The 13,393-nt window shown below is 37.8% G+C and overlaps 1 protein-coding gene across 1 annotated transcript; it reads left to right on the top strand.

The window, feature by feature from the left end:
- The first annotated feature begins 2,610 nt into the window (after window positions 1–2,610).
- On the top strand, window positions 2,611–8,959 carry nkx2.1 (NK2 homeobox 1). The gene is made up of 2 exons (XM_051869359.1): window positions 2,611–3,914; window positions 4,281–8,959. The coding sequence occupies exons 1-2, from the start codon at window positions 3,548–3,550 to the stop codon at window positions 4,952–4,954; spliced, it is 1,041 nt and encodes a 346-aa protein (XP_051725319.1). The 5' UTR covers window positions 2,611–3,547; the 3' UTR covers window positions 4,955–8,959.
- Window positions 8,960–13,393: the final 4,434 nt, after the last annotated feature.

Genomic DNA, 13,393 nt, shown 5'->3' with positions numbered 1-13,393 from the left:
TATCAGTAGGTCTAAAGCAATATGTCAGTAAATATGTTAATAGAATTTAAGTGTATTCAGTATGACATACATGTATTTTAAATATTACTTTTTTACTAGGGACATTCTTGCATAACTTTAGATTGTGTAGATCTTATTGTGTTGACATTATCTCCAGCTAACTCTACTAACTCTTTGTGTTTGACATGAACCCACATAATCTGTAATTGTGTTGTACATGTCCAAGTGAGTTATATTTGTAGCAGACAAATGTGGCTGTCATGTATCAAATTTTGAAAGATATAGCACATACAACCACTGAGTTACCGATGCTCAAACAAAAGGTGTTACTTTTATCCCCGGTCTCCGCCTATGTCATTGCAAATGCGTTTCATGCCTCCGGATGGTCTGTCAGACTTTGCTAGTTAACTATAAAGTGAAAAAAGGGGGGGGAAAAGCGTGACATCATTCAATATGTGATGTCACAGTGTTGGCTGCCTGGCTGTAAGCAGGACCACTCTGCCACCTTGAGGTTAACAGCTTCCTGTGCTGGGCTTGATCTGATTTGGCTCAGAAGGAAACGAATGCTCCTCTCTCTCGTTCCCATGAGCGCTCTCTGTACAAAATGCATGGCTGTCACTCTCCACTAGATGTCACAATAGCATCGCGGAGTCTAAAGTTTGCGTACTTGGTTGTCAATATTTACTGCACCTGATGAGCGTCAATATCACCCGCGTCCCACCGTAAACAAACGTTTAATAAGACACATTAGGACAAATAAACCTAATATAATATAATATAATATAATATAATATAATATAGTATAATATAATATAATATAATATAGTATAATATAGTATAATATAATATAATATAATATAATATAATATAATACGCCTTTGGATAGGCCTAAATGATGACATATTTTATATATATGCATATGCATATTGAATATGTATTAGCCACCCAGGTAGCGCTGAACAAAACTCCGGTTTGTCAATAGAAAAAGATGTTAAAAACAACACAAATCGTACTACTAATTGCCGTTAATTGACCATGATAGCCGTACTCCAGTAGAGAGGAGTGAGCCTGATTAAGATAATTAAGAGAGCCTTTTGTAAACTGGATCAAGTAGGCCGAACACCTTGAAAGCTGCATTGGACGCCCCGTAGTTTTGACATTAATTGTTATAATTGCACTCGCGATTATCATCTCTGGTGCACAAACTACGCCCACCTGTGCTAACTTCAAACTAGAGAAATGCGCGGTTGTCTGCTAGTTTAAAGAGGTTAACGTAGGTCTATATCAATTGTTCACTTTAAAATGCGACAAGCTGACAATCACGATCGTTTTGAGTGGTGAACGCTCGCTGGAAACATAAGGTTGAAATGTTTCTCATAAAAGTGTAAAAAGTTGCTAATGTATTGTTGGTATTAAATGAAACTAAAGCTATCAGTCTTTGCTCACTGGAGGAGCTTTTTGTCGTGTCATTTGAAAATATTCAGACTTGTGACCACCAGAAGACGCTGTATTCCCTCGTTTTAAATGTTTTTTGGCTCATCCTAATAGCCTATGGGTTATGTTATTCTGAATCCGTATCATCTTTTGGTCTCCTTTTGTATTATTGTGGCGTAAACGCACTTTGATAGTTTTATTAGGGATACACTGACCTATGTTTGTGTTCCTGTTAACTCTTCAGGGCAGCTGGTTATTTCAGATTAACACTTAGTGTTCCACAAAGAAACAAATAAATACATAGCGTAAAATGCCATTTTCGAAAGGCATTTGAATTTATTTAGAAAACATAAAAGCAAAAAAGTGCAGCATAATTAAAAATGCGACAGAATTTGTATTTCCTGTTTTAATAAAGTGATGTTAATGATTTTATAATCAGACTCCGACTTTTGCATTTTTTAGTTGAGCTGATGCTGTAGACATTAGGGAAATGAATAGCACGATATCGTTACAAAAAGAAGAACACACTTGTTTATTTTTTAACCATAACTCTATATTAAAATAATATTTAAAAAAACAACAACTAGTCTCTATAATCCCTGACTGCTGATGACCATAAAATCAACTGTTTCCTTCTAAATCTGCTTCAGGTTTTCTTTTAACGAGCCGTTTTTGTTTAGAAGATTGCAGCGCTTAGCGGCGAAGACTCTCGATGAACGCTGGTCTTGATAAAAACGAAAGTTTACACCAAATATTCAAGTCTACAATATGAAAATCTTACTTTGCCTACATGTTTTTTGTTTTATCCAAAAGACATGAACTCATGGTGTCCCAAAAGGTTTGTTTGCTTCTCTATTGACAGTTTTAAATTTGATACGATAAATGGGTGTTATTGTCTAAGTAAATTAATGTTAGAGCCACATATATTGCGATATCAGGAGGACGAAAAAAATGAAAACGTAATTATTAGTTGTAGAATAGTTAAAGTAAAATTTTAGCCTAGCATAAGACAACGCGTTGTTTTGCAAATAGCTACAAAATCAATTATATTTGTTACAAAATAAATATGAAATAGCTAATAAGATTATTAATAATAATAGCGTAATAATTATAATGAAATGAAAAAAATTCTGTAAAATTGCTTTTCTGTCCAGCCATATTGAGGGAGACCTATAGGGCGTCGATCGGGGATCGCACTGCAGGGTAAGCTATGCATTATTGAACTTAGACGGAGTTACTTCAGGACTTACTCAGGTTATTTCCGCGTCGTTAACTTTACCTGAGAGCCTCTCCTCCTCCCGAGTTCATTTCCCTCAGTACCGCGTGTCTGAGCCGAGTGGATGGGAATTTGGACGACACGCTGCCTATGTCCAATAATATCAAACGGAAACGGGCTTAATCATTTACTTGGCCTCTTAACACGCGCGTATGTATTTATTTATTTGTCAGTCAGTGTTCCTGAGTCGTCGCAAGGGCCCTTTGCATGTTGAGTACGATGGAGCATAATACAAACACGCCTGCAATCACCAGAAGCCTCTTGTGGCCATTAAAAGTCAGTAGTTCAACTCAAGTTTTTTTTTTTTTTCTCTCAGAGAAACTGAGTGGTTCTCAAAGTCTGAAGTCCGCATATGCACTCACATCAAGGGGCCCTTATAAACATCACTCCAACTGTCAATATTTCATCCTTCGCCGTGTTCCTTGCAAGCCGCGAAATAAACAGCCTCGCGCTGAAAATGAACTATGGACGAATTAATTTTACGCACAGGTGTTGTTACACGCGTAAATGTTTTCGGGGTTGGGGGATGGCACGGGTAGCTGAAGACCGCGTAATAGAAAATGTGCGTGGGCGCACAGATGATAGCGCTGCTTTGTATTGTTGCCCTGGCTGCTGATGCCCCGCCTCTGATGGAAGCCTTAAACCTGGCACCAAGCTAAAACAAACGAAAGTCAGCTTCGAGCTCCCACTCAAACCAATTAAGGCGGACTCCAGTGCACACTCATACGTTTCCATCCTGCTGCAGCGACGGTGAAACAACAGGAACAGAGGAGCTGGCCAAAAAAAAGAAGGAGAGATTGCCTTGCCTTCTAATTTCTCCCTTTCCAACACAGAACAATGTCGATGAGCCCTAAGCATACGACTCCTTTTTCTGTATCCGATATCTTAAGTCCTCTTGAAGAGAGCTACAAAAAAGTGAGTATGGAGGGGAACAACTTGGGGGCTCCACTTGCCTCGTACAGACAACCCCAAGTCACGCAAGCGGCGATGCAGCAGCACCACATGGGCCACAATGGAACAGTACCCGCTGCCTACCACATGACTGCAGCTGGAGTTTCCCAGCTGTCACATACAGCCATGGGGGGCTACTGTAACGGGAATTTGGGCAACATGAGCGACCTGCCGGCCTATCAAGACGGCATGAGAGGCAGCACGACGGCCACCAGCTGGTACGGAACGAATCCTGACCCACGCTTCTCTACAAGTACGTGAGATTTTTTTTAAGATATTTTAAGTGTATTAAACATGTCAGGTATAAAATCTGTAGCCTTTTTTGTTTACTGTAAACCCCAGCCTTTTAAGTGAACATGCTGCTTTTGACAGTAGATTAAGGGGAAATATGTTAATCCAACCGCGCGTTAAACGTGCCAGGTGCTTTATCTGAACCCAAACAAACTGCATCAATTAACAGACTCTTAACCGTGTTTGTCCAAAGCAGGGAAAAGTCTAACAAGAGACGATTGCGTAATAGTGCACAGCTCTTTTTACTGCACTGAGCTTTGTATTTTCTGTGGTCATTTAATTACTGATACTAAATCGCAAAGCTAAATTAAACCGTTCTCTTTTGCAGTCTCTCGTTTCATGGGTTCCTCGTCTGGTATGAATATGGGCAGTATGAGCACTCTGAGTTCCCTGGCGGATGTTGGCAAAGGCATGGGTCCGCTGACCAGCACACCTCGCCGGAAGAGACGAGTACTCTTCTCCCAGGCGCAGGTGTACGAGCTCGAGCGACGGTTCAAGCAGCAGAAGTACCTCTCCGCGCCGGAAAGGGAACATCTGGCCAGCATGATTCACTTGACTCCGACTCAAGTTAAAATTTGGTTTCAAAACCACCGATATAAAATGAAAAGGCAGGCCAAGGACAAGGTGTCCCAGCAGCAAATGCAACAAGACAATGGCTCCTGTCAGCAGCAGCAGCAGTCTCCGCGGCGGGTGGCCGTGCCAGTGTTAGTGAAAGACGGAAAGCCATGCCAAGGCAGCAGCCATACACCCAACACTGGTGTACAAAGCCACCATCACCAGGGGGGGAACGTCATGATTATGTCCAATAACAGTTCTTCAATGGGCCAGCATCAAAGTCAGCAGGTAGGCAACGCCGGCCAGTCCCCAGATCTGGGTCAACATGCTGCAAGCCCTCCATCTCTCCAAACCCAGGTGTCCGGCCTGTCACACCTGAACTCTTCCGGCTCCGAGTATGGAGCTGCCTTGCCCTGCTCCGCTCTGCTTTACGGCAGGACGTGGTGACACCGGAACAGACTATAATACAATAACAAAACGACAGGTGGATGCAGATAATCTGTATACTCTGCTCAAAAAAAGACCATGCGAACAGTGGTTGCGCTCTCCTTTCTGGAGGGAGAAGGCTGCAAGCAACACGAGGATTGCCAAATGTCAAAGGTATCAAATCTTTTATTGTGAGGATGAGCGCCAAAACATCATTAAGAAGATGGAATTATTTATATACTACACTAGATTTTAAATGGAGACTGATTGAAACACTAAAATCACAAATATTCTGTCATCCTGTTGGATTTTTTTTTTGAAAAAAAAAAAAAAAAAAAATGTCCCGTTCAACAATGAAGACGAACGAACCCCTCACACTAAACTGATTTCTTATAGATTTCATTGTAAAACGTAGCTTGTATATTTCTGTAAAAGGTTTGGACTGATTACATAGTTTTTAGCGATATGTATATTGTACAAAATTTTTATCGATATTAAGGGTCACATGTTTTTTTTTTTCAGTTCCTTTGTTATTTGTACGTTTAATTTTCTTGTAACTTATATAGATATTTGACTTAAACGCAGTCATACAATCATATTAATAAATTATGACAATAACAATATCCTAACAATACGTTTATTTTAGATTTTGGGTGTAAGAATCTATCACTCGGCGGTGGCCAACTGAACATGATTAATACAATTAAAACGAGTCAAACAAAGTCAACAAACTTCCACACAATTAGCCTTTACATTTGTAGGCTACAAGCTTTCTGAATACTCATTAGAAGGATTTTTTGCTGCAGTCGCACATTGTTTTCAATCAACTATTTCTACTGTTTGTAATGGATATTCCTTCAGGATTGGACGGGCCTCTTATAGTAAAGTGTTCATTCTGCAAATAGTTCTGTAGTTTTCTGTGTGTCGCAACACTCATGAAGTCACACCATAAACATTATGTCAGAAGTTTATTTTGCGTTTTAAATGCTAACTTTTTTAAACAGTTGAAAAACCCGGAATCCATTTACGTGCAAATTGACAAAGCAAAGCAATATTTTTAAAACGCTTACTATATAAAACTTGCGCAATTTGATTCATAATGGTAAAAGTTCGATCCTAAGTTAATTGTAATTAGTTAATAACCCATTAAATAAGTTGTAGCCTATGCCTTTCCAAAGTAAACGAAGGTTTTGTAGAGATTTCTTTTTGCAACTCTTTGTCGTTTAAATAATGAGTCAGTTCAGGTGAGGTCTCCACTCGTTGAGAGAAACTCACATCAAACAAACGCTCCTAAAAGCTAACTTATCAATCACATCGCTGTACAAACAACAGTATTCTCCTAAATAACTTTGCAAGACGAAATAAACACACTTATCAGAGCGCCGTCCATCAATACCGTGTTTGTGAAGATCTGAGGTAAAATCAAATGCCCCCGTGTTTACGTATTGATAAAGACCGTAAACATCAGAGGGCTGAGGGAAGATTGACTGCGAGAAAATTTGAAAGTGCGTGCCGAGATGTCGCCTAGTCCACACAAGGAAATAATTGAATCAAATTTGACATTTCTACTCGACATTTTTACTACAAGTTTTGACCAAAAATAGCCCAAATAGCCTAAATAGCCCACGAACGGAATCGGTTGTATACTGGCATACAAAGGCCGCGGGTCCATTAACGAAATCAGTCAGACTTTCTTTCTTTCTTTCTTTCTTTCTTTCTTCTTTAATACTATCATAATTATTTATGTAAAAAAAAAAAAAACATTCTGAGCTGGGCTTGATTATTTTCAAATAACATTTTGGACTTCTGTGGTTTATAGACTATATGTGACCCTGGACCACAAGTCGCACGGGTTTATCAATAACCAACAGTACATTGTATAGGTCAAAATGATCGATTTTTCTTTTATGCCAAAAATCATTAGGATATTAAGTAAAGATCATGTTCCATGAAGATATTTTGTAAATTTCCTACCGTAAATATATGTGTATATGCATTGCTAAGGACTTCATTTGGACAACTTTAAAGGCGATTTTCTCAATATTTTGATTTTTTTGCACCCTCAGATTCCAGATTTTCAAATAGTTGTATCTCGGCCAAATATTGTCCTGTCCTAACAAACCATACATCAATGGAAAACTTATTTATATGATGTATAAATCTCAATTTAAAAAATTGACCCTTGTGACTGGTTTTGTGGTCCAGGGTCACATATAATTATCGAGTATGTGATGCAAAAACTTTTCAACTACATTTCAATTATAAAATTCACTAGTTTCGACCATGTTATTGTCATTTCAAAGATTTTAAGAACCCCTTGATTAAATGTGTTTTCCCTCCAAAACTAAACGATTGTTACCATTGTCGCTTTTCTGAATCAGTTCCACTATGCTCTTGCCCTTATAATTGCACAACATATATTCGCTAAATTGGCCAAAAATATTTCCAGAAGAAGATCTTTAGTGTTGTGAGGGATAAGAAATGTGTTCACTCATTTTAATAAGTTACATCTTTTTGCTTGACAAACCAGAGTTGACTAACATTGCTCTTTTAGCGTTTATAACTCTCTGTTATTTGTGGAAATATTGTAATAAATGGTGCACTGATTGCCCTGATATTTTATAGACTATATACGCTCCAACAGCGATAGTAGCTGTAACTGTTGATGCAACGTGTACACAATATAGGCCATTAGGCCGAATGGTCGGTGTGGCCCTTGTTGCTGATGTTCACGCCTGGGTTTTATAGCATTTATTCGCAAATAAAACCCTCTGCATGTAGTAAACCTTCAACTGATGAAGGTATTTATGTGGAGCTCTCGCGCCAGTAAGCGGGCAGTGGGGCGCGCGTTTTAATGACTCGCTGATTGTAATGGCGCTCTTCTTTTCTGTGAAGGGTCGTTAAATCAACAGATCATTTTGTCGATTATGTCCGAAATTATACTTTCGAAGGCCTACAGATGCTTCTTTTACTTGCACTGATACTCAATTATGTGTAACCTCCACCTAAAACTCCAAGCAATGTCTATAATTTGTATAAAAAGACAAGATCAATGGGCGACTACTATGAATATTATGTTTTTTGCGATCTAAAAAAAAATCTAAAAAATGTGTACTGTCCTATCATAAGAGTACACGTGTTTAAGAATTTAAATATTCGTTCCTCAAAAGGCGTGTTAGTCAGTTTCTCGTGACAAGAGTTTATTTGTTTATTTGAATTTACAAGGAGCGAAATTAAAATTTAAAAGTATAGGCCTATATTACCACAGTATTAGGCTACCTATATTTGTAGGCTACATCACTGCAATGTAATAAACTTCAGTAGACGAATGTTTGAGGATCTTAACCATACGTACTTTCATCGCAAGTCTAGATAAATTGATTAACCAAATACATGAAATAAACGTTCATTTTATAGGCAAGTAAGATTTTCTCTTTTATCCGTTGTGCAAATTCAATCATTTTCCACAGCAATCCACCAGCGCCGAAAGAGTCTATTAGGTTTTCGGGGATTCGTTTTGTTAGAGCTCCTCTGAAAGACTCCAGATTACATTAACATGTCTTAGGCTCGGTGTGTGGTCTTTGTGTGGAGCTTGTAGCTGTTGAAAATGACTTGTTGGAAGCGTGTATGCTCTCATCACTTTCACTCAACACACGTTGCACAACTGCGGACTGTCCTCGAGGCTTTGGGTGCAAAGGTCCCAGTCACCTCTCTGCAATTAGACCCCAATCTCAGTGCAATCAGGGTTTCCGAGGTCCGTTCCCTGTTTTATTCTACACTGTAGTTCGGGGAAACTGGTTGATCTGCATTTATAGTTTATTTGCGGTGAACCCAACTCGATAAAACTTTGTGATTATCTCGACAAAAATAACCATGCATATTTGGGATTAATCGTGTATCTAAGATGTTCAACATAAATAAAACTGGATTTAAGATTTCTAAAGAGCAGAAATGTGACGTACAGCGTAAATATAAACGTCAAATACGTGCCAAATACGACATACCAGTTAATTTCACTAAAGCGATCATCTCTTATTCACACCACTGACTTTAAACATGTCCACACACAAAACAAACTCGCTTTGGCCACACCTTCAAAATGGAAGGTTATGCAATGATTTTCCCACATAGTGTATTTTTAGTTGGCATTATGTCATTTTCTCTGGAGCTGTCCGGGGTGCTGAAGCTTCTTTCACCAGCATTGCCATGTACACTATACTTAATAACTTAATTTATTTCCAAACACATTCATGTTAAAGTAAAAGTATAACTTAAAATGCTTAATTGGACAATTTACAGTCCGCAACAAAATCAGGCGAGAGCGGTCCATATCCAAATCAAATGACAGAACATAATCCTATTATTTAAATATCCAAAACCATATTTAAACTCTATTCTTGACACACCACAACCACAGCACAGCATGTGCGGGGAATGAGAAAGCAACTACTTCAAACGAAGTAGGAAAACCGAGAGAGAGAGGTTTAACAGACTTAAAACTCACATCAAATTTGGCAGGATCGTTTACAGTTATGGAGCAAAAAGGCAAATCTGTATTTGTCGGAACTGCTTCACTGAAGTACTTGAGTTTTTAAAATAGAGAATAAGAATGAAGTATGCCTTTGATTAAAAAGGACAGAGATATTCTCCAACTTTCAAATGTAGGCTATACCTCATCTTCCGCGTTTAATCTGGAGGTTGTAAAAGCAAAGTAACAAAGAAATGAGCAAGACTACAGCTTCAAACTCATTCCCAGCTTCAGTATGTACATGACAAATGGCACAATTACACATTAACTGCAATCACCTTCTTTAGTAAATCTTATTGTCAACTAGTAGCAAAAATGTATTTAATTGTCCAGTATTTATCTGCTTCTTGAGGCCATTGTACTGCGAACGCAGACGAGGGTCATTTGCAAGAAGAAATACTTAGCATGCAGCGCGGAACACAAGATGCAGTAATACTTGACCTTTCAGTGTAATTGTGGCACCAGTGAAATGCAGCGCATTCAGCCTTATGTGAATGCAGCCTTTCCCATCCATTGAACAAAAACTGCATTTTCATACCTTCCCATTTCTTTACAGTTTTTGTCATTATTATTATTATTTTGCTTCTCTTCAAAGAAAATTACTATTTTAATGGCGGTGTCTTTTAGAATCCTGTAATTTAAATGGTCGAATTTACAATGAGGCAAATTGCTGAAACTGCTGATAGGAAAATACCTCATTTCTCACTTAGATGTAAGGAAAGATTAAATCGATTTTCACGCACGTTTTTAAACGATGAATCACCCGGGTCATGAGCATTTGGTTTATTTTTCATGTATAACAGATTCTTGAGGACAGCCCTCATACTGTATTGGATTGGGCAATCATAGGGTAAGATGGGGGAAGATGCCCCCCTTAAGAACAATGTGCATTTACTTATAAATAAAGATATAATAAAGTTTAGTATGCGCAGGATGATGATGCATCAACCAGTATGTGTTTTTAAGGGAAATAAATAGAAACATTTGCTAAATTACTGCATAAAATGTAAAATTATCCAAAGAGGATGTCCTTATAGATGGCCACCTGCATGGTAAACTTTTACAGAATGTGTAAATTACTTTCTTATTAATATTTATATATGTTTTAAGTGTCATTAATGTCTAAAAATATTTAAAATATTCTATTTAATCACAGTAAAAGAGTTTGATCTGAAATGTACACTTATATTCAGGCATGATTATTTATAGCCATATGTTATTTGAAGATATGTCATAATAGCAACACTATGAATTCAAATTTCACTAAATTAGTCTATAGGTTTTAATTAAAAGCACTGATGTCTGAAATGTGCATCTAATTCATGAAATTACTGAATAATAACCCCATGAATTACAATATGTATTCAATTAAACAAAAATATGTGAATTCAATTCTTGGGGCCTTCTTACCCAAAGGCCTAATTTTATCTTTTCACTTCTTTTTTACTCCACAAATCTAAAAACATTAATGTGAACACAAATCCCTTATTGACAAATAGCCACAAAAAAAAAAAAAAAAAAAAAAAAAACTTATACAATGTCAGATGGGGGCCCTACACAATTGTGGCCCATTTCTGTGGGAGTTTCGTGTGTCCAAGGAGAGAGGAGACAGAGATTTCTAAATATAAGTATCTCTGAATAAAGAATTTATCTGAATGTTCTGAAATGTCCGGGTGGCTCGTGCTCGTGCGCGCGGGTCATGACTCAATAATGAAACTCTGAGCAGACAAGAGGCGCTCTATCGCAGTCTTTACTGTACCAGCGGGAGTCCTTTGGTGATCAGCGAACCATTACTAACCGTGTTAACACTTCCTCCCCCGCTAAATAACATGTAATCACCTCACCCCACTGCTATTTTGATCAACTTTTTGTCACTTAAACACTATCTGATTACTTAAGCGTGGTACAACAGAAACTATTAAAATAGTATCAGTATTAAACCTAGCGGATCTAAACCGTCAGTCCAACGCTATAAACAACCAGGCTAAATAACAAAATGGATTAGCAATGATCAATGAATTATATATTAATATAGCAATATTAGTATAATCGTAGTAAGCTAATGCAGTTGAATATCAGAACAAGATGCATTTGTGCACTAAAAATGTCACTGACTAGTAACATAGGCCTAAAATAAGCTTTATGTCGGTAACATATAGATTTAACTGGTTTTATTCACTTCAAAAGGGAGACAGGATTTTCATTTTTGGGTGTACTATCTCTTTTAGGGTCAAGGTTTCCACTTTTTACAGTGTTTGTGGACCTGTTTAGCATGCAATTGCAATCTAAAGTCAGAGATGAATATAAATCAGAAGCAATCTAAATAATCTTCAATGCATATATTCTGGTAAGTAACAAAATACAGTGTCACTATGTTTGGGATATATCCTAATAAATGAGTAGAAGAACCACATTTCAATAGGCTATCATTTTTATGGACTTTTTCACATTCGTCCCATTGCATCTTTTCAGTTGTTGTATGAAATTAATCGAAAAATGTGTCTCACTAAAAAATGCTGGGTTAAAAACAACCCAAGTTGGGTTGAAAATGGACAAACCCAGTGAATGGGTTGTTTTAACCCAGTGGTTGGGTTAAATGTTTGACCCAATCTGCTGGGTAGTTTTATTTAACTCAACTACTGTTAAAAAATGACTGCATTTCTTGCTTAAAATGAACCCAAAGTATGTTGGAAATTAACATTTATTAATATGTTGAATGAATAATAACTAAATAATAAACATTTATTAAATTGCTTATTAATAAATGTTCACCTTCTGATTATTATTGTGTCTGATTTTTAATTTCCAACCTATTTTTGGTTCATTTTAAGCCAGACATATAGTTATTTTTAAACAATAGTTGAGTTAAATTAAACTGCCCAGCACGTTGGGCAAACATTTAACCCAACCGCTGGGTTAAAACAACCCAATCGCTGCATGGGCTTGTCCACTTTCAACCCAACTTGGGTTGTTTTTAACCCAGAATTTTTTAGCGATATCTATAGATACAATCTTGTGCATAAACTATTAACATTGCTTGTCCCAAAAACATTTTAATGTTCCGAAAAGCAATTATAGAGTGAAAAAAGAATCACTGTTATATCTCGAACCATTGCATTCTGTTAGTCATGTCAGGCCTAAATGCAGGCGACCTTGGCGGAACACAATGAGTAGCCTAGGCCTCGCAACTGTGAAGAATCGGCCTATACAGGAGTGCGGTGCGGGGCTCAAACATTAAGACCTGTTGAGATTATGGCTTTTTTCTGTAGAACCGGAAGGAGGGATGCTATTTGCCCCTTTATCAAATATGTCATTAGGAAGAATTCATGTCACACAAAGGGACTGCAGTCAAAAATTGCCCCTCCACTGTTCAGTAATTATATAGTTTGCCCAGGCTGCGGGCTGTCATGCGTCGAGGCAGGTGGCAAGTCCATCATGCAAATGGCTTGGCGGTGCCGCCATAATTAGCCAGCGCGAGTCGCCCAAATTAACAATTAGCTAACATGCAATTCTCTCTGTGAGCGCAGCGGCTCGCCGTTGTGTGACCATTGTATTACGCAGCAATTTGCACGTATGGCGTATCATTTATCATTTCTATGCACAATTTACAAGTCTATGGCAAAGAAAATCAGGGTAAACGTCTGTGGCGATTAGAATTTCTGGGACTGGTTGTTCAGTTTCCGGGGTAAGCCTATGCACAACACAAATAACAGCTAGCCAACATTTAGGCCTATTTTTGGTCGTGAGATAGCGTTGGAAAGACGGACACCAACACTCCCCCATGTCCAATGTGTCTTAGTAATGTTATAGGGAATATTTCCTGACCACAGTTAGTTTTAATTCCATTCTAATCTCTACGCTTTGGAACGATTTAAAAATAAAATAAAATAAATCTGAATCGTATTGTTTACAATTGAATTATAGCTATACTG

This window comes from Ctenopharyngodon idella, chromosome 17 (genome assembly GCF_019924925.1).
Source record: "Ctenopharyngodon idella isolate HZGC_01 chromosome 17, HZGC01, whole genome shotgun sequence".
Taxonomy (NCBI): Eukaryota; Metazoa; Chordata; class Actinopteri; order Cypriniformes; family Xenocyprididae; genus Ctenopharyngodon; species Ctenopharyngodon idella.
This window is presented reverse-complemented; position numbering and strand designations above follow the sequence as displayed.